Source organism: Pezoporus occidentalis, unplaced genomic scaffold, assembly GCF_034315485.1.
Source record: "Pezoporus occidentalis ecotype Australia unplaced genomic scaffold, CSIRO_AGI_Poc_V1 ctg19, whole genome shotgun sequence".
Lineage (NCBI taxonomy): Eukaryota > Metazoa > Chordata > Aves > Psittaciformes > Psittacidae > Pezoporus > Pezoporus occidentalis.
In genome coordinates this window covers 6,194,554-6,216,444 of record NW_026913748.1, presented here as the reverse complement: position 1 = coordinate 6,216,444, position 21,891 = coordinate 6,194,554, and the positions used below count along the sequence as shown (strand labels likewise).

The 21,891-nt window shown below is 47.0% G+C and overlaps 1 protein-coding gene across 5 annotated transcripts in view; it reads right to left on the bottom strand.

Moving 5' to 3' along the window:
- Positions 1-1,380: 1,380 nt before the first annotated feature.
- The window catches only part of IQSEC3 (IQ motif and Sec7 domain ArfGEF 3), a 97,954-nt gene continuing 77,443 nt past the window's right edge, over positions 1,381-21,891 (bottom strand). For 2 of the 5 annotated variants that reach the window (XM_062616572.1, XM_062616576.1), the window contains 9 exons: positions 13,720-13,842; positions 12,901-13,067; positions 10,733-10,872; positions 9,766-9,891; positions 8,557-8,656; positions 6,381-6,542; positions 5,525-5,617; positions 4,826-4,869; positions 1,381-2,618 (listed from right to left, as the gene is read on the bottom strand). In XM_062616572.1, coding sequence (XP_062472556.1) covers positions 2,181-2,618; positions 4,826-4,869; positions 5,525-5,617; positions 6,381-6,542; positions 8,557-8,656; positions 9,766-9,891; positions 10,733-10,872; positions 12,901-13,067; positions 13,720-13,842 — 1,393 coding nt within the window. In that variant the 3' untranslated portion in view covers positions 1,381-2,180. Of the gene's footprint in view, positions 2,619-4,662; positions 4,743-4,825; positions 4,870-5,524; positions 5,618-6,380; positions 6,543-8,556; positions 8,657-9,765; positions 9,892-10,732; positions 10,873-12,900; positions 13,068-13,719; positions 13,843-21,891 lie in introns of all 5 variants that reach the window. The other 3 variants (XM_062616573.1, XM_062616574.1, XM_062616575.1) reach the window with 3 other exon arrangements.

Here is a 21,891-nt window from a genome sequence, read left to right as displayed (position 1 = left end):
TGGAAGGAGACTGGACTTTTGTTCAGGCTTTTCTTACATTTTTGTCTGTCTTATGCTTCTGCCCTGCTCCCTGTGCCTGTTCCTTTTCAGTTCATTTGCTATTGCTTATAAAAGCAGTAGCCTAGTGCCCTGCTCCACACAGCTAAGAAAACAACTTAGACCTGCTGGCACACCTGGGTCAGGCCCAGAAATAAGGGGACCTGGAAGAGAGCAGGCTCCTGCCCTGGAGAGCTGGCCAAGCACAGGGAACCCTCCACCCCAGCCCCTGTCCACTTCCCTAACCCCAGCTGGGCTTATGTCCAGGTTAAATATATGAACTCTTTCATCTAACATTTCAGCAGGGCCAGAAGACATCCAAAGGGCACTGAGGGGAGCCAGTCCCTGAAGCACTGAGGGTTTTGTCACCGGCAATAGCACCAGAGGTGAGCATACTGGTGCAATCCCTATGGAAATCGCTTTGCGAATTTTACCCTGCAAGGTAAAAAAGAGTCTCCTGCATCTGTATTCACTGCTCCCCTTTCCTGACATTCTGCACATCCCCACCATTGCCAAAAACTCCTGCCACTCCTCACCCAACGGCTGTCATCAGCACTCAGTGCTCACATCTCAGCCTGGCACAGGAAGGAAGAACATTTCTTTCTTTCCCTCTTAAAATGACATAAAAATAAAGGCCCTAAAAGGCATTCTGTCCTATTTTAAAATCCTAAAGTTGATCTTCCTAAGCCTCAAAGGGAAATCGAGTGAATGAGTAAGACCAAAGCCTTTAAGATAATTAATAACTTCCCCTCCCTACTGCTTCCTAAAAATACATCCACAGCCCATTTTTAATGCCGTCTTCCTTCACATCAATGTCCCCAGTAAAGCAGAGCTGTCGTCTCTATCTCAGGATCTACCCATTCCCTTACTTTGAAGCTGGGAGAGGGAAGGATAGGGAGGGAGAGAAGAGAAAAGGCCTTGGAGTTTGGTATCAGGGCAGCTTTCCTATAGGAAGGGCTGATGGGGGAAAGAGCATAGACGGGATCTCACATGAGTGGTCTCCAAAAAGCCCCTTTCCTCTAATGCAGGAGGGAACATCTACCCCAGAAAGTGAACAAAACACTTGGCTTTGCTTTCAGAATAGAAAAAAGCAGGTGGGCAGGAAACACAAAACCAGCCAGAAGGAGGAAAGCAGAAGTGGCTCTGTTTCATGCTAGAGAGACAATCTTTGTGTGTGTGTGTGTGTGTGTGTGTGTGTGTGTGTGTGTGTTGAGGTGGGAGGGCACCTCTTGGTGCCATCTCTTTGGAAAAGTACTCAACCATCCCAGGAAAGATCCCTAGACTTCATCCCTTCTGCTCCCTCAGAACTGCTTGGTGTTTCCTTTAGTAAGCATGCGCCATACATACGCTACCATACAGGTGTATTTACATGTGATGAGGTCTGCTAGGTCTCAGCAGAGGTCTCTGGTACAATGCTCCAATATAACAACAGAAAGAGTTTTGGTGTTCAGAGTGAGGCCATCTTCGTGTCGCACTGCAGCTCAGGACAGTCTCTCCTCCTCTTGAGCTTTCTTCCACTCGTGCACTCCTTTGCTTGGAACCGGCTGCTGCGAGGATCGAGTATTTGAAGAGCGATGAGAAGAAAGCGTAGCAAGTGGTACAAGTTCTCAGCTCCAGCTTAGCAGGTGGCAGCAGTGGTGGCAGGGGGGACTCCATCCCCAGGAGTGCCCCAAGGCTGGTCCTTGGCACAGGTGGGTCCATTTCTCTCCGAGGCTGGCACAGTTTTGGGGTAGGTACAAACCTATGGCCGGGTTAATGCAAGGCGGGGGGAGGTCGAGGAGTAGCAAATGGAAGACACAGTGCTTAGAAGGCAGCAGGTCATCAAGCCTCTCAGGAACAGGGCAGCAAAGTGCTACAAGGGAATGGCACGAGCACAGGAGGCCAGCGGGGCTGGCAGGGTGTGAGGATGTGTGAGCATGTAGGTTGGCAGTTTCTACAGATGGCTCCTCACAATTAGCATCACCTTGAGGGGAGGCAGGGCAAGAGTTAGGTCAGTCGGCTGTTTTTTTGACTTTTTTTTCTTCTTTTCTTCTTTTACTAAAAAATAAATCACAAACTAGATCTCTGTAGGCAGAAAGGGTCCCCAGGGGGCAGTGGGGAAGGGAAGCAGGGAAGTCTGTGCTGTTCTGGTGCTGGTGGTGTGGCTACACGAGGCTGCGCGAGCCACTGGAGTACCTGCGCCTCTGAAGCAGGGAGCCTGGGGGGCAATACTGGTGAGGGTGGTTGTAGGGAGGTGGTGGAGGTGGGAGGGGAGGCTGATGGACCAGCTTCATGGGGGTCCCCGGGAGCCCACTGCCCACACTGCGCCAGGGGGTGGAGGTGCAGGAATCAGAGGTGACGTAGCGTGTCAGAGTCTGGTTGAGGGCCGGCTCCATCCGAGCGAGGCACGGCTTGTCCAGGACAATGACTTTGACAATCTGCTGGCACTGTACAAGTGTCCCCGCCGAGGCGGGGTGCGAGGGCACCAGTGCTGTCTCCAGCCGCTCCTGTGGCATGTTAAGATGCGTGGTGGGCTGCATTCCACTCTCGGGCCCCAGGGCGGAGTTGTGCTGGTACGTTTGAAGCCTGTTGTGAATTGACACCTAGTTTAGAAACAGCCAAAGAAGCATTAAATGTTACAAGACTTTTCCCATCTGCTGCTACTGGCTGCCCTGAGCCCCCACCACCAGTTGGCCTCACGTGCATTAAACCCTCCCTCCAAAACCAAACCAGAACAGACACAACCCCCGGCTGCGCAGAACTCCCCAGTAGCCCCATCATCCCCATCTAGGCCTAAGCGCCCCTGTCCTTTCCATCGTGTCAAAGGCATCAGGGCCGGCGTTCCCAAAACCAGTGCAATTTTGATTGTCCAAACAGTACAGGGAACGCAAATCAACTCTAGGTCCATGAATTCTCATGGTAATGAACAGACCTTGGAGGTCATGCCCTTGTCCCCACCAGCAAAAAGGAGAGGGGAACCAGACAGCGAGGCTTCAGATAATAAAGGTTGTGCGTTTCAGCAATATGACAGTAGCTGAATCTGAGATAGGGGCAGACAGAGAGCCTCAAGCCTTTCCCAGCTCCCTGCCTTTCTCAGTCGGAAGGTACACCACCTGACTGGCTAATCTGTTTACAAAGGAAAAAGCAGAAACCTGACATTCTCTAGCAAACGGCAGCTCCCTCCGAACCATTTGATGGTTTGTCAGTGAAAGGAAATGATTTTCAAAAAAAATAAAAGGAAAAAGGAAAGGAAAAAATGCCCGTCTAGCTCATACAATGATAAAAGAAATTCATGATGAAATGGCAGCAGATTAGATAATCTCAAAGAAATGGAAATGCTCCTCTGCTGGCAGAGTATTGCTTGGGCAGCTGGAAGGGGGAAGGGGAGTAGGAGGTCATCAGGGTCCTCACAGATTGATAATGGAGTCACATGAGGGAGCTCACTGAGCCCAGTTTGAAAAGGAGGAGCTGGACTGGACTGGAGGTCCCTAGAGGGGGAAGCACAGAAGGAAAATGGTGCTTCCCAAACGGTGGATGAAGTTGTAGTTCCTCCTGGCAAGGGTATGGGCTGATGGAAACCCCGAGTCAGAGCAAAGTTGCCGGCTCAAAACAGAATGTCAGCCAAGTGACAAACCCTGGTAGGAAACTAGTACCTGCAGGTTTGCATGGCACTTCCAGTTAGGCAGGGGTACAGCAGACAGGCAGATGAGACAGCGGGGGTGCCCTGGTGGTCTGGCACGTTGGGCAGCCATGCCAACAACGGGGAAGGAGAAGCTGTGGAGTGGCCAAGCTTCCCACCATGCTGGAAAAAGCATGGAGGTTGCTCAGAGTCACTGTACAGCAGGACATAATATTGTGTTGATATTTATACAGGCAGTGGACTGTCCCATAGGAAAAACTGGTTGCTGGGCCACAATGCGCTACTGACATTAGGATACATGGAAGCCATTCGCCACAAGGAAACACTCCTCCCAACAGGAATAGGAAATTGGCTGGTAGAGGCACCTTCCCCAGGAAGGGGGTGTCTGCAAGGAAGTGGGGTGCTCTTCAGGGAAAAGAAGCAGCACCCCCTCCCCACAGAGAAGCTGAAATCTTCAAGTGAATATACTATAACAAGAGAGAAAAGAACTACCCTGGAAAAGGGCAAATTCAGGACAACGGTCATATTCCAGACAGGGAGAGAGTAGGAAGCAATAGACAAGATTTTCAGCTGTGAAGATCACATTTTCCTGTTTCCTCACAGGCAATGGAAGTATGGGTGTCTGTGAAGAAACAGGCAACCCACTGGATGCTAGACATCCCTGCGAAGGTAGAAGTACACTGGACAGCCAAGCTCCCTGCCTAGGAAGCTGAAGCTCTAGGGAAAGTCTCTGGTATACAAAGGCCATGCTTAATCCCCTACAAGGGGGGATGGAGAGAGAGAGCTGCAGAGATTGTGCAGGAAAGCTGGGCTGCGGGGAATTTGCATGTGATGCTTCATGGAGTTAGCATGTCAGAGAAGTCTTTAGTGGGGTTCTCAGTCTCCCCAAAAGCAGTGGGGTAGGTTAGTCTACAGCGTTTGGGAGCTTGGTCCATGAGGGATGTTACAGTTATAAAAACGGATTGAAAATGCTTTGAAGTTTAGTTTGGATTTGAAAGTTGTATTACCCGTCCTAGCAGTAACTTTTAATTGTATCTCTGGAAATTGGTAAAATTGTCAGTCTGGCTGGGGAGGCATTGATTAAAACCTGAGAAAAGAAACAACAGAGAATGTGAGAAGAGCTGAAGTGAGAGAGAATTACTTACCTCAGCTGCTCTGCACTCTACTTACCTCCACTGTGCTGTCCGAGACCTTCTCTCCCAAATCCTTCTTGCCTTTGAAAGAAAACAACAAATCTCACTCATGAGGTCTGTACTGGCCCTCATACTGTGCACTGGAAAGCTAAAAGTAGAGGTGCATGGCCAAAACAAGGCTCTTGACTGCATAAACAAATCCAGACCCTCTTGCAACCTCATAGCTGCTTAGTGGGGTCAGAGGAGGCCCCTTCCGGATTCTCTCCTTAGGTCCTGATCTCAGTGCCATTCCAGTGAGTTGGTAGCCACTCGCCTCTGCACTTGCTTTTTGCTGGCATAAAAGCCAGGGCACGAATGGACACAAAGCTTGTGATAGAAAGAGGCTGGTCCAAAGTGTTGGTATAGAGGCTGGAGGAAGTCAATAATGCAGTTACTGTGTTGCATCAGTTCAGGGAAGAAAAAGCGTCTCAGGTTCTTCAGCAGTTACCTATGCTCCACCAATAAAGCCTCTTTGCTAGATGTTACAGCTACAGACTGGGTAATGAGGCTTTAATGGCTTTTCTAGGGTATTTGAAGAATGCACATATTTCCACTATTTCTCGTATTTCCACTATTTGCCCAAGGCTAAAGGATACAAAGCTGAAATTTCTTTTTGCAGTTATTCTCACAGGAATCAATGAAAACACATTTGCAAAGGCACCACTGCTTAACCATGAGAAGCTGGGTGTCCTCTTACCTGTTGGTGAGCCTTGCTTAGACTGCAATTCCATCTGGGCTCCATTGGTCCTTAATGAGAGAGTCTTTGCCCCTTGCTGTTTCTCCAGCTCCCCTGCAAGACAGATATACAAAAGCTTACAAGAATGGAGAGGACACCAGCATATTGAAGGAGCAATATGGGAAGTCAGTAAGGAGAATTAATGCAAGAATATTACAAGAGAGTGTCAAGAAGGGAAGAAGAGAGGAACAGCCAAGAAAAAAAAAACAGAAACTGGAGAGGACTTGACGTGGAGGAACTTACATATCTCCACACAGCCCTCTATGTATGACCTGCATTTATAATGAATAGGTTGCACAGATGAGACCACTGATGCTGAGCTACTTTGACTCACCAGTTTATTCATGGAAAGGCCACTGAAGGCTACATGAATATCTGATCTGTGTAGGACAGACCACAGAGAGACACAGTACAGACTGCATGTCCCCTAGACATTCCTGGACTGAAGGACAACTCTGCTAAGGCTACCAGACCTGTCTCATACTTTTCAGCTACCTAGTGACCATATTTGCATAGTCAAAGGAGTATGGAATGGAGAAGAGTCTTCTGGGTCTGAAAGATTCACTATTCTAAGCCACTGCATCATTCACCCTGTTTCATAAGCATCGTAAGTAGTTGTTCCATTTCTCCTGCTGGTGGGTGGTCACAAAGCCTGACTGCTTTTTCACATTATCGATGAACACAAGTCCTGTGCAGACTTGTGCTACTCATCCTCTTTCCCCGTGTTCCTGAAGAACGCGTTTCCTTTACCCTTTCTCCCTTGTAGACACATGCAGTGTGATGGCATTGGAGTGTGAATTGTGTTAGAGGCCCTTACATTCAATTCGTATCTGCTCCAGCTCTGTCACTTCTGCTATCGACTCTTTGAGGTCTTCCACAAACTTCTGCATTTCCTCAGCACCCAGAGCACAGAAGTGTAGTACCTGTTTCTTCTCTGAGCCTGAAACTGGAGTCACCAGTGTGATGCCATGGGGGTAATCTGTAAAAAAAGGTGTGTCAGAAAAATTAAGTGGTGTTAAGCATTCTTGCTGGAGTATTTGATTGCTTTGGTACCCCTGCAAGACAGAGTTTCCAACATGAGTCCAAGGGAATGGCACACCTAGAGTTTGTCCCACTGCAGACTGAGAGCCTGCAACATTGCAGCCTTCCAAGGGAACAGAATAGCCAGCTTGCAGCAGTAAGGCAAGTGCCACCAGCACCACAGAACTGCCCAAAACAGCTCTTAGTTACACTTATGCAACACTGGCTCTAGGAGCCTGAGCTCAGAGGCAGAACTGTAAAGCCCTTCTAAATCTGTGGAGGAGTAAAGAGTATGTATTGGAGGCCAACAGCACTTCTCCTGTGTGAGATGCAGCAGGAGAAGTTGGCTCCTGGAGTCATAAGCCAGAACATCCATTAACACCCACAGAGGCAGGACTTCTCCCCAGTCTCTGCTTCCATCATCAGAGAACATGTCAGGGGCGTTAGCACAGCATGGGTGGGGAATTCATTGTGCTATGCAGAGAGAACGGTAAAGATGTGGGTTTGTAGGTCTCTGCTTAGCACTCCCCAGCACGCAAAACACGTGGGAATGTAAATGAAAGGATATGCCTGGAGAGTGAAACATCAAAGAAAAAGGCCTTGTGTTTTAAAAACCAGGTTGGGTGCAGGGAGGTGGTGGCTGGAGACTCAGCCAACAGAAGCAGGAGAACAAGAGCATGCAGAGAACTTGCTACACTTGCGACTGGACTTCCTCTACCTTTCGCTCAATGGCCAGTGGTTTCAATCCATTTTCTCCTTCCCTCTCACCTTTCTCCAGATTTAATTTCTTTCTTCTGCTGTCCTGCTTTCTCTCCTCCTCCACTGCCTACTTTCCACATGCTCTTCCTTTATCAATCTTTACCACACTAGCCACAGGACCAACCTGCTATTTGCTGCCAGCCCTCAGCTCCCCTGGTTTGTGTCTGAGGACCCTTTTCCCACCCTGCGTCTCTTTGACCTGTGACAAGCTCTTTGGGACATCTGCTTTTCTGTCCCTGCAGGGGATACATCACAGGATGCCTTTGCCAGAAGTTCCTTGGGCATTCCCAGTATAGTCATGATACCCCTGAAAGCTGATCCCTGCTATGGTGGTGCCCAGGGATGCCCAGTTATAAATGACTCTTGTACACACAGGGATGTGAGAGACTCTGCAGGCTGCAGAGGATATGGTGCTAAGAGAACAACTTGTGCTGCCAATAAGGTAGAGGGAAGATGTAAAATACTTTGTATAGTCACAGAGCTGCTACAGTCTTCCTTCCTTGCTGCATGTTCTACAGCTCCTCACAAACTCCTCAGCCCCTCTGCCTGCACCAGCAGGAAGCCTGCCTGTTTCTGGAACTCCTCCACCACACAACTAGCTTCAATCATGACACATCATGGCTCTATTCCCAGTCCATCAAGGTCAGGCTGACTAGGGCTGGCCTCTCGCCATGCTTTGGTGGGTGCTGTTCCAAGGACTCTGCTTCTGTCTTGGGAAGCTTTCAGCACAGCACAGCATGGCACAGTGCGGGGAGGCAACAGCAGCACCTGAACCTTTATCAATGTCAAACGTAGAGGTGAGAGTTGTGACTTTGGGGAGAGGGGATAAAGTTGGAAGCAGCAGTTTTGTCAGTGAGGTTCTCCACCTACAGTTGGCTCCTAAGAGCTCACCGAGATGTATCTAGAGATTGACTCCTTCATTTCTTCCCACTAGTGCTCTCCCCGCCACCATGACAGACAGGTCTTTCAATAAACTTTAGTTCATCCCTTCTGCAGGAGCTCAGACCTATTGAGAGTTAGCAGGAGGCTCTTCTGATCACACTGTACCTGCACAGTCATCTCCTCAGCACTAAGCCTCAGTTTTCTCCCCCCTACTTTAAACCGTGATAGAATCTCTCTTCTGATGCAAACTCACACTGACTGATACAGCCCCCTCTCTCCTACTCCTTTTCCCTGCCAAACCCCTCCAGGCAACCCATGAGCAATGGACTTACATTCATTCTCAAAGAGATGGAACTGCATCCCTAGCAGGCCAACCGACTTGCAAAATGTGTACGTTGAGGAGCTTTTCTTCTTGGGGCACAGCTTGAGGATCTGTTGGAGGGAGAGATGCATCATTGGGCAGGGTACTGGTGAAGAGTGAGGCAAGAACAATGCAACCTGCTCAAAGTAAGAAAGCTTTCTGCAAGCTCTGTTAATTCTGCATAGGAGTAACACTGGGTGAGTGACAGGCTCATTGCCCAGAAAGCTGCCTGGCATACTGCACTTGTAATAACACTTCTGAAATTCAGCATGCATAGATAGCCCTGGGGCCCACGCAGCTCCCTGTCTCCCAGAGGGGCTGGCTTTCTGATGCCCACATTTCTGACTTTGCAAGGGTAATTCTCTTCACAGAGATTGCCAGATCAAAAGGCGAAAGGAAGCCTGTCAGAAATACCTTAGAGCTGGGAACAAGAGCATATGTGAATGCTGTGCTGCCCTCATTCCCTCAGCACTAGCTCTTACAGACCTGATTTATCAGATAGCAAGGAGCAGACCCTCTCCCCAGCTTCACAACTGTACAAACCAATGCAAGGGAATTGGTGGGGAAGTTCTCTTGTCCTCTGCCCCTACAAAAGGTCTTGGGGTTAGCCTTACATTTGCCACATCTACAGTTTCATTTTGCCATTAAATTCAGCAGAACTCCCATCTTGTTTGGCCTCTTCTCAGTCTCAGTGTAACTCTGCCCTCTCTTTTATCTGTCTGAACTCAGCTGCAAGTTTTAAAAGTACTGTACACATTTGGGGCTCCAGTAAGTGATATCTAGTTCCTGCAGCCTTTGCAATGTTAGAAGGCAGTGGTCTTAAAGTGCCTGGCAGGGAAGTTTTAAAGCGCATGGGAGGGCTCTGTCTACTATGGTACAAACAGAGAAAGAAATGAAATGAATCCTCCTGAATCTTCCTGCTGGCAAAGGCATGAGAGAGAGCAGTGACATTGCTGGGATGGCTGTGGGATGTGACAGTTTGTTTTTAAAGGGTTAGAAGAGGTTTAGATTTAGTAGGCTTTTAACAGTGAAGGATCCAGAGCTGTGTCTTACAGTATCGACAGACCAGGAGATGGTCTGTCCTTAGGACAGGGGGAAAATGGATGTTGTGGACTGCTTTTAGGTTTCTTTATAGAAACAGGGGGAAGTTTTATCACTGCAGTGCCTAAACACCACTCACCACCAGCAGGTCATTGAAGAGAAAAACTTCCCTCTGGTGAGCTGCCTGCTTCTGCACTTTGTTCACATCAGTCACTTCGTATAAGCGGCTGCAGCAGACCAGGCGTCGATGGGGCACGGACAGCACCTGCATAAGACCCACAGGAGAATGCAGAGGCTGAGGGAGGTGCCACCGTGGGTCTCCCCCACCTTCAGCTGGTGCAACCCTGCCCAGTGACAGCAGCACAAAACAATTCTGCACACCCTCACCACCACTCCTCACCATCACTTTTCCTGCTGGTGCAGTAGCAGAGAGCTACACCTTTGTGATCTGGATAAATCTGAGGAGTGGGACAGGCTATAGGCAATCCCTCTTGCTCACACATCCTATCTTTCTACACTTGAGGCTTCCAATCAGTAGGTGACTGCTCAACCTCTCAATCCACTGGACATCTGAAGGTTTCATGGGCTTTGAGAAATTATTCTGCTCCTTTTGGGTGAACAGTATATATGTTTTTGCATTACACCTCAGTTGCTGTTAAAGAAGCTGTCTCTGCATTTGAGGGTCTCTTAACTCCAGCATCCTTAGGGAACTCTTTAGAGACAGATGGGTGAAATTGTTTTCTATCACTTTGCCTTCCTCTTCCTACACCCTCACAAGGTCTGAAAGTTTGAAACACTGCAGAGCTGTCACTGGAGCATTGGCAGGCAGGACGCGCATTGGCAGGCAGGACCTGTGTGATTCTTGGGCAAACAATTACTGCACCAGATACTATAAACTGTGGCTGAGAAGATCCCCCAAAATTAGGAAAGAATGAGACAGAGAGGAAGAAAGTGTTTGGAGAAAAAGGAGTGAATCCATCAAGACAAGCACGGAAAGCATTACAGAAGAAGAGTAGAGGCATAGAGGAAAAAGGCAGAAAAGAAGGCAGGGAGGGAGGAAGGGTCAGAGGGGTGAGTGGGTACCAGGAAGGCTGTAGGTGACTCACCGTTTTCATTCCAACTATGGACTTCTCCACTTTGGTGACATAAGTCACATGGTCCTCATTGGATTTTAGCTCTTTCTGCTGGATCCTCTCATAGATCCCCACGACCAGCTCCCGTGGAATGTCAGCACCATCGTCCACCCCTGCCGAACACAGAAATTGTTGTGCAGGCTAGGCAGGGAGAAAAGGGAAGGGAAGAACTGGTGGTCCCTGACAGGCAGCTACTGCCTCTGCACTGTGTAGTGCTGTGAAGGCTGAAGGGAAAGAGGAATACTTCACTTTAGGCTGTCTTCTTTCTTGTTCTAACACACCTAATGCACCAGCAAGAAAGACTGACATCTCTAAGGCCAATGCAGAAGATTTCATTATTCCTCTGCTCTGCATGGTGGCTCCTTTCCATGCGTTCCCTAAGGTTTTATAGCCACAATTTCACATTCATATATCTTGGGCCACTTAGCAGCAACCTCTGCATTGATTTCGTATCATCAGAAGTGCTAGATGTGGAGGAGATCTATGATGGGATTCAGCTGCTCCTCCTGCCAATGCAAGCATCAGCTCTGCTGTTTGCTTGGTGGCCTCCACTGTCCTTCTGTGATCTCTCCTAGGAATAATATACTTTTCAGTTACGCTGTCTGTGATATCTCTCTCTTGGCCTCGTCCTTTCCTCTTTTATATCTCCTTAGACAGCTCTCTAGATTTTGCTGTCTGATGTTTTCAGAGCCTGGCAGAAAAGTTTTCTTTCACCTTTCCCTGAGCCAAACGCCACAAATTGAACTGCCAGGTTTTCCTCTGAACTCCATTCCTCCACTCATTTTGTATCTATTTTCTCTGCTTTCCCTCCAGCTCTCTGGTTTGAGGTGTACTACCCTGAGTGATACAGGTGAGGAATTGCTGAGGAACGGAGAGGCATTATCATCTCCTGGCTCCCTCATCCATGTCCTTGCAAATGTAACCTGAATATTCTGTCTGTTTCCAAACACAGGCTGGTGAAGCTACTGACGTGGTATTGACCTGCAGGTGAGTCTGGAATGATCTGTCTCCCTTTGTCTGCAATGGAGTAACATTCACCCTCTCTAGTGAGTTGTGGTGCACGTTGGCTGAATTTATTGTGATGTGAACTGGCAGATTTTCAAGCAACTCTAAGTGTAAGTTAATGTAAAATACCCCTTTTCAGTTAGTGCTATCAGCTGTAATAACAAAGGGGAGGGGATGATGTCAGGTATCAGCCCTATTCAGTATTTCAGGAAATAACTTGAAAAGGGGCCTCATTATACTAATATAGAGCGGATGACAAATGGGGGAAGGTGTGGGAAGCTGAGGCAACACCTTCTGAACAGCAGTCAGGACAAAGAACCCACAGAAGTTCAAAATCTAGACAGCAATTTATACTAGGAAAACTTGAGGGAGCTGCAGATGTGCAGGAAGAGACACTTGGAAGATGACTGACCTAGGAGTGAACATGGCTGGGGAATCAGACAACAGTTTGTCTAGACATGATGTAAAAAAGGCCAAACAATACTAAGCTGCATTAGCAGCTCTGAAAATGAGGAGGAGGCAGTGGCTCTATATATGAGTATGCTGTGACCACATCTGAAAAAGTGCTTTTAGAAACCTATTACCAGGATGGAAAGGACTGACCTTGAAAACCAGGAGAAAATTGATTTGGGGAACTGATGTATCAGAAACTGCAAAGAGGTAATGTATGCTTGAACTCTGTCATGCCTACAGTTACTATAAGTAATTGCAAGCAATTAAGAAGGGGAAGATTTAGCCTGAATAGAAGGAAAATGTGTTTATGTATTCAAAGCTGCAAGGAGAGGAACGGCTTGTTTAGCACAATCCAGCAGGGTCTAAGAAGGATGGATCTGAACAATAGGAAAATGTAATGCAATGGACTGCTTCCAAGCAGTGAGATCTATTAAAAGATGAAACCCATCTCTCAAGGAAAATGGTTGGTTTCTGATAAGACTGGACAGCTTTCTGCAGAAAACAAAGCTTACATTTTCCTCTTGCCCAGCATTCCACAATTCACCTCAAAGGGCCCTCCATGTCTGGCTCACAAGGAGCAGCAGCAGCCCTAGAGAAAGGCAGCTTCACTTTAGTTTTGCTGCCTTCACGTAGGCAGAGTTTACAGCAGCAAGAGAGCAAAAAACCCAAAGTAGGACTCTCACCTCTAAGATTGCGAATGAAGTCCTCCAGCATCATCTTCCTGTCAGGCTTGATGTTGGGGCTGTACATGTCCGTATTGAGGAGGATGATTGCAAAGGCCAAGATGAAGATGGTGTCCGGGTTGTGAAACTGCTGGACCACATCTGGGTTACACATGCAGTACCTCTGGCTGCAGCAGGAGGGATGCACACACTTAACATGGAACATGGAAGTCCTCTGCTCCAGGGTGGCAACAGCTTCATCGCAAGTGGATCAAGCTGCTTTCACTCCACTTCTCACACAAATGAGAAGGAACTAACTTCTCTCTCAAGGCAAATTTATCCACTATGGCTGAAGTAGACCGCTGAAACTCCAGCCTCCTTGTTCTCAGGAACCAAAAAAGCAAGGGAGACTAGAGAGGACTGGTATCACTATGTAAGGGTAATATAGGAGCTGTCTACTCCAGCCTGCCTTGCTAAGGGCAAAGCACTCCTTTGGATGTGCCTAGGGAGCAGTGTAGCATCTCTGCAACCCCCAATACTGCTCTTCCTGTGAGTTGCCAATGAACGGGGAGTCTCTTGCTGGCAGACATGTCAGGACTGGCCTCACTTCAGCCCTTTGTGCCCTTTATACCATGGAACATCTGACAAGGACATGGCTCTGCTGCAGCACTGGCACAGAGGACTCCCTGCTTCAGAAGCTCCTCTGCGATCACCTTCTTTGGAAGGGAGGTTCCTGGCCATTCATTCCATGGCTGCTGCATGCTTTCTGCCTTGGGTGTGTTCTCTGTTTTCACCTGGTTGCAGCAGTGGGGCTGCAGGGCTCATTCCCTTGATTCTTACCTGAAAGCCTCAATGAGCCGCTCCACCTTCTGTGCCTCCCCCTGAACACGGATATGTGCCTGGAATTTCCGCAGGGCTTCATCCAGCTCCATGCCTGAGAAGTCCATCTCGTCCACCACGCAGCTGTGGGAGAGGAACACAGCCTTCGTCAGCACCTCCTCCCGCAGAGGATGCAAGGCAGGTTTGCTCACTGCACTACCAAGGCTCAGTTCCCAAGGGAAATACCATGGGAAAGGCCCTGAGCCACCACTACACTGCCCAGGTCACACTTATAATGGGTAGTAATTTCAGACAAGTAATTCCTGCATTCTACAGCAGGCAAGCAATTCTTGTATCTAAACATATATAGAGAGATATATATGCATGTATGTGTGTATATACCATGATATATATATATATCATACCATGCACAGGATATATACTTATATATACAAAATATATATATGTATATACTGATAATTATCCGTATAGATACAGATATTTAGACATCTATATTGATACCAATATCAACATAGATTTAGGTCATCTATTTTTGCCTTTCCTATCATCTGGTAATCCTTCACACATTGTCCATTCCTCCCTTCCACTCAGCACATGCACTTGTTCACTACTTGCTTCCCCATCCTTTTCTTATCTCTACTCACTGGGCTGTTCCTGCACTTGTCATCATCTTCCATTCTGTCCAGTATACATCCCAATTTGCAGCCCATACCTTCACAGCACTCTTCACTCCCACTCAACCACTGCAGCAGCAACATTCATTATATCTTTAAGGACCAAAGCCAGCTCAGAGAAAATAGGTAATGGAAGCTGTTGTACAGAAATAACATTGCAGCATCTGCTGGCTTGAAATATCAAGGCTGGATAAAACTCTGCCCATGTAGTCAAACACTAGGAGTCCCCTACCAATTAATTCTGTATAAACCACTGTTCATTTACACGTTTCTACCCATTCCACACAATCTTTTTAATTTCCACCATACTTCAGTGCCGTGCTTCCCTGTTATCTGCTAGAGATCCTTCACCTCATACATCTGGTATCATCACCTTTCCTTTCATGGTGATGCATTGCACACTGGTAATTCACAGCCAATTTAGATACCCAAAGAAGGGATGCCACCTCTCTTGTTTCCCACCTAAGCATTCTCAGCTTATAGAAGTCCTACCATTAGTCTCCAAAACCTACCAATACAGTTCTTGCTCTCTGTATGAGTCAAATAATCTAGTTCTTATTGTAACTGCCTGAAATTTCAGTCATTTGCAATGACAGCACCTTCCCCATGTGGCTTCAGCACATTTTGTTAACATATTCCTACTTTTGTGTCCAGGTCATACTGCAATCATTAATCAAAAGCCTAGACTCAGAAAACTCTGCTCATAGCCTCCCTTAGGCTCAGCTTCCCATTGCAGCAGAGTATGTAGGCACTAATGTCTGCATCAGGCAATTCTCTCCCCTGTTTATGATTCCTCTGCTAATTTCTAGCCATTCCACTCTCAACTAACAATTTCTCATGTCAAACGCTTTGGTGAAGTCTAGAATTACCTTCTGCATGTCCCTTGTCTAGAAAACCAGTTATTATTGTCTTAACAAAGACACTGAATTAATCTACTCTCCACTAGCTTTGGTATGTACCATTTACCTTCCTGTCTGCCATTATTCTTTCCCATAAAGAAATTCTCAAAGCTGACATTCTGTCAGACCAAGAAATTAACAGGTGCCAAAATCCCAATTTTTAAAGCCTTCCTTAAATGTGAAGTTACTAATTTGCTCATCTTCAATCATATGGCATCACCTTGACATTACAAGTGTGTTAAAAATTCAAGGACTTCATATTTTCTGCTTCTATATACCTTGGATGCTAATGCTATTCCTCCCACCCACCCTCCCCCTGCCTTTATATCATCCTCTGTATTGTCTTTGGTTTGTTTTCTCATGTTGTAAAAGATAAACTGACCCCAAATTTGAGGTTAGGAGGAATTTTTCCCTAATACAGGTTGCCTGGGACTATATGAGGAGTGGTACACAGAAAACAGAGGAGGAGGGGATTAGTTCTATTCTGGATCTTTCTATTTCCTAGGATTATCTGGAAATTTTCCCAAGCAACCCACTGCTAATCAAGGGATGTGCTGTCATCAGTTTTTCCTTCTTCCTTTCTGTGATAAACTGGGGACATGTCTGTTGGTCTTTCCTAGAGTGCTGTAGTTTGCTGCAGGCTGTTGGGAAGTACTTTGTGAGCTAGGATGTGTCACGTGCAGCCTTGCTATAATGAAAATCTGATGCATGATGTCTCAACTGTGTGAGGGACAGGGCTCAAATGCTCAGGGACATCTCTCCATTCCCTCATTGATCAAGAGTTCAAATATCATTGCTTAACTGAAGCAACACCCACAGAATAAGTTAGCAAGAGCTCTGGCTGAACAGAGTCTTCAGTATCTCCTAAGGCTGGAATCATCAACTAGGAAACATGAACTCTGTCCCTCCACAAACTCCATATAAACAAAATGAGGGAACAACTGCTGAGTAGCAAGGGTGGAGAATCAATGGGGCTGCTTTCATAGGAAATCTTACATGAAATCTTCCTCTCCAAGAGGTGGACTGGCAACAGCAAAAACTTCCCCCCCACCTCCTTCCTTTGCTATCTTTATTTTCTCACTCTTATACTCACATGTCCCTTGGGTTGACATCAAGGCTTCCTGCTTCTTGGAATTTATCTTGGATAGTAAGAAAAGTTTTTCTCTGGTTAGTCATTACTGTGTTCACAGCTGCAACCACCTCTGCAGTTGGACTTCTGTTATTATTTTTTAATACTTGCCAATGTGTGATGTTTCTCAGCATTGACCCAGTGATTTTGCTGTTATTGTCTGCTTCTAGACATGTGAAAACAGAGTCCTTGCACACACCAGTGAGACCTGCTGAGGTCCCCCTAAGTAACCCCAATCCACCAGCATTAAATTGTGTATATTTCCCTCCCTCCCTCACGGATCAATCCTTCCCGCTCCATGCAGGCTGCTATAACACATCCTTCCCTTTGTGTACAGATCTCAAATAATAAAGTCAATGCCCCTGATACAGAAAGCATGAAGCCTTTATTAGGACAAGTAGGACAAGGCAGCTGCTTATAGCTCTTTTCAAACTCAAACAGAATTATAAGAGTTATGCCCAGCTTCTCTTTGAGAGTTTCTTTCACGGACTGACAGATGCTGGTTTGCTTTGTAAATTGGAAGACAAAACCCTGGGAGTCCCTTTCATCTGAAGGAATGGAATCCAAAGAGTGATGCCCCCTGTCCTGCTTTGTGAGAAAAGCTGACCAGGCAGGAAGGGCACATCAGGAAGAAAGTTTGACTCAAGAAAAGTCAGCATGGGCTTCCATTTGATTTATTTGCTTCCATTTGGCAAAACCTGTTCTTTGTCAACAGCTCCTAGAGGAACTACCAGATATGCTGCTGCTTTCTGCTGCTAGACAGAAAGAATGGTGGATCACAGCTGCCTGATATTTTTTGTGAGTAAATTTGACACAGCAAAGACCACTGGAAGAGCCAAAGAGCCTTGTGCCAAGGGGCTGCCATGTTTCTGCTCCTCTTCTAGGTGTCTACAAGTTTTGCTGCCTTGCCTGACCTCAGATTCCTGTACAGACTCCCATTAACATTCTGAATGTACTGTGGTGCCTATACCAGAGCTCCCCTGAAATGCAGTGCAACTTTCTGAAACCAGAGCAAGGAGGTCTTTTCTTTCCAAGCTAGAAAACCTGGAAGCTGACACAGGATATCTTGGCAAACATACTGCAAAAAGTACATTGATTCTGTCAGCCTCCCAGGCTGCAATGTAAAAGGCAATGTAACCACGTGCACAAGGGCAGGTTGCTCCCCAGGACTGGATTTGCCAATGTACAAGACAAAGGTTGAGCTGAGAGCGGCTGGCTCTCTGCATCCAAGCAATAACCCAGCAGCTTATGTGCATGTGCCAAAACCAGTGCCGAGTTCATTTCTGCACAAACAGCAGAACACCTCTATTCCAGGACCACCAGGACACCTGAAGGATAATAAAGCAGGGGCAGAGTAATCACCGTATGAAATCTCCTCCTGTTTCAACTCCTTCCTCCCCACAAACTTGCAATAAGACACACAAATTGACCTCACACTGCATCCAGAGATGCATTTAGACCACTACCTGCAGGACTAGGACTTTAGATGTTTGCATTATGTAGCTACAGTGAGCTGGAAAAGTGCTGACATCCTGCCCCATAAACAAGGTGGTGGAGTTTGAGGGCTCTTTTGCCACCTGTATACATGGGAAGCTTCGGTTGTCCTAAGGCACTTGGCAGGCAGACATCTCACAGCTGCAAAGAATTGCATGCCACGTGCCAGGACCTAAGTGGGGGTCCTAGTTGGATCATTATTTTCAGCTATTACCTCAGAGGTGGCCACGATGCCTCCTAGTGTGCAGTGCATAGATCCCCCAAAGTGGGGTGGATATAGTGGCATCATATCTGCGAGGATTTAGCACAGGGCTAAGCATGAGCCTTGCGTTGAGAGGGTTCAGTGAAGGCAGGAAGCAGCTGTATCTTGTGGGGCTGGGATCTGCTTGCTGAAGTGTAATGACCTATTTTCCAGCTTTTCCACTCAGGTGACAACGAAGCAGGAGCTGGGCTGCAACTAAAAGTGTCTGTAATGAACCTGCAGCCTACACTGAGGGAGGGAGCAAGGGGGGAGGCAGCCAGGTGGAAAGTTTAAAACTACAAGGCACAAAGACACTAATAAAAAACATCTCTCTTCTCAGCTTCCCTAATCCTGCGAGCATTCTGAACAATGAACCATGCTTAGGGTAGACTGCAGAAGAATTGCTCCCTTGGAGGAGGCTGCCCTGCACGTGTTAACTGAGGCTCACAGAAAGAAAAGTGAGCAGGACTCACTGATTCCTTGCACCAGCACACATGGGTGTGTGTCTCAATCCTGCCCTCCCTGTGTAAGGGTAGTCTACACAATGGTGACCATGGCCCACACCAGTCTTCTCTACCTGGGGGTGCTGTACTACATGTATTGCCTGTTTTCTTCTGGGCTAAGTCGTGTCACCTTGCCCTCCCAGGGTTGTTGGTAGTTCACATTGCTCCTCACTTGGGCATCCACTCCTTCCTAAGCAAGAAATTGCCTAGGGTACCATGCCTTGCACCAGAGCTGCCTTTCAAGGCAGAGAGCTGGTCCCAGTCCAGCCACACTGGCCACTCAGGGGAGGGTTATACCAGACTTATTCTTCCCCTCCAACGGGTGCTGGGAATCCTTGTCCCCCAAAGGACACAGGAAACCACTGTTTCCATGCGCATCTAGACATATTCAAGCTACATGTTCAGCCTTCGCAAATCTAGAATAGAAAGCTGCTCTTGTTCACATTTGATCTGTGCCACAGCTCTGCCTTCAGCAGGAGGGCAGAACTGCCTAACACGTTCTTCCCTCTGTCCTGTTTCTATCACATCATTATCTATTGCTCCATAGCACAAGCTGCAGCACTGCACTGTTCAAACCCTCTTGTAATGCAAGTCCCCCATTGATCCTTTGTAATGTCCTCACAGAGAAGAGGAAAGGGGGCTAGTTTGGGCTAACCTGTCAAGTTCACTCTGCCAGTCCAAGAGGAATCTAACACTTCTTTGAGAGACAGCCACTTTGCTGGGCTTCCAGCTCTGCACTTACACTCCTAAGAGCATCTTTTCTCTCCCTGACTTCCCGTGAGAGAAAGAGAAGACAATACACGCTTGACAGACAGGAGAGCTGCTCACCCACAGGGAGAGTGTGTCTAACAGCAACTTACAGTCTATCAACAGCCAGCCCCCAACTCAGCACAACGTCTCTTCTGCTTGAATCCCTGCCTCTTTCTCCTCTGGCAGCAAACTCATCAGAACAGTCACTTCTGCACTTCCAAGTCCCACGACCTGAACACACACCATAAAGTACCAGCAGCACAGCTGACTCCATTCATGGCATCACTCACATTATCTTGTTCATGAATGAACTATAAATGGAAGCGTTTCCTGAGTCAGAAACAGGTGGAGGGGAAGAATGAACTAAAGCAAAGGGGAATATGAATGAAGGAAAGCAAAAGCAAATAAGCAGAGAATGAAGAGTCCACAAAAAGGAAATAAACAATACATCTGAGCATGTACTACAAAAGAAAGGAATGAAGAAAGACTGCAAGAACAATCGTGTCTCATTAAAAATGTGTTAATGCCTTCGGCCTCTTTTTCAAGGTATCAAAATGATTTTTCTGCAGTACTTGCTAAGTAGATTTGATAAAACCACTCAGTACCATCTCAGTGCTTTAGTGGACCAGCGTACCTCTCTACAGCTGTATTCTCTAGACCGGTAGGCATTGAAACCCTGAGGTATATCCCCAGGGACTCCTTCTAACTGGCTTCAGGGCAGGCTGTGGAAGTAGATTCCCAAGAGAAGAGGATGGATCTTACTGTGGGATGCTGGATCAAAGAGAATGGTTGTTACTGCAGGATGCTCAGAATGTTTACAGATGGGATTTATCACCTGTAACATAAAACACCTAAAAAGCTGTATGTCCAGCCTAAACAAGCACATTGAGAAAAAACAACACTCCTGAGGGATCTATATGTCTCCATTAACTAATGGAATTCATAAATTGATAGAAGGCACTAAACTTGGTGGTGGCTAACAATAGGTGAGATAAATCCTGCTTTCAAAGACTGAAGCCTTTTCTGCAAAAGAAAACAACATACTGCATCTCCCTTAACAGACAGGCATGCGCAGTTTAGCGTTATCAAAGCATGTGTCCCGGTTATAGTCAGATACTATAATCCCCTGATCTCTCCCTTCCACTGGCTAGCATTTATAATAGACTGGATATCAGGAAAAAACTCTTCACCAAAAGAGGTGAAGAGGCATTGAACAGGATTTCCAGGGCAGTGGTGGAATCACTGTCCCTGGAAGTGTTCAAAGACCATGTAGATGAGTCCCTCAGTGACATGGGTTAGTGGTGGCTTTGGCAGTCCTAGGGTAACACTGGACTTGACGATCTTAAAGGTCTTTTCCAACCTAGCTGATTCTATGATTCTGTGGATTACTTGTGAGCTATCCAGACACCTTTTCTGGGTTCCAAGAAAACCAGTTAGAGATTGAAAGACAGAGTAGGAAGATGGACAGGAGAATGTAACTTCAGGGCATTTATGTGCTGAGCCTGCTGGTGTGGAAAGGCAAAATTGCATGCCAAAGTCTTCAAGCCCTTTACTACACTTACTCTCACCCGCTTCCCTTCCCATACATGTGAGAGGCTTTGCAACCAGCATGGCACTTCCTCTGGAATTTTAGGTGAGGAGTAAAAGCAGAGTATCTCCACAGTATCAAATACTACTGTACACTTCTGAGCTCTATTGCCTGACTCCAGGAACAGGCAGTGGTTTGCTTGTTTGTCAGCATCACTGCTTCAATACCTGCAGAAGCCAAGAGAAGTCTGCAGAGCAGTCTTAAAGCCGGACTTACAGCTGAGTCTGGAGTCTGTGACCTGGGCAGCTCTGCCCTGCCTCCAAATGCACAAGGGAGGCTGACACTTTTGCAGATGTTTTAAAAGCTGTCCTATTATTTATTCATGCAGCTGGGTTAATTCAACCTGGTGGCAGTGGAGACAATGCTTACAACACACAATTCTAACACAGGTTTTCACATCGAGAGAAAGCTAAACTAACACAGCAAGTGGCATCAATAATTGAAACTGCTTTCAGGAGGGAGAGGATGCGCCAGGAAGGCTTCAGGGTCAGGTCTGGGATGTGAAAGAGCAGAGACATAAAGGCTTGCTCACTGCAGGTAGTCAGAGCCTGCCCAACAACTACTGCCTGCTCACAGTCACCCTGCTTGGGCATTTGAGCTTGCCAGGACTAGCAGGGCCTGATCTTCTGCCCACTTGGGCCACAGAAATGACTGTGGCATTGGGAAAATTGTGCAGAAGCTACTGTAGGAGCTATCCTGTCTGCCACATGCTCTGCTGGGAATACCACTGGATTTCTAAGTGTGGATAGATGTGGGGACTGCAAGACAGCCCTTGCAGAGTCCATTCTCTCAACATGTGCCAGTGTTTCTGAGCTAGTTTGATTTGAGTTGGATGAGGAATGAAAACCAGACTAGATCTTAGTTCTAAAATGCCAAAAGGTCCTTAAGCTGCAT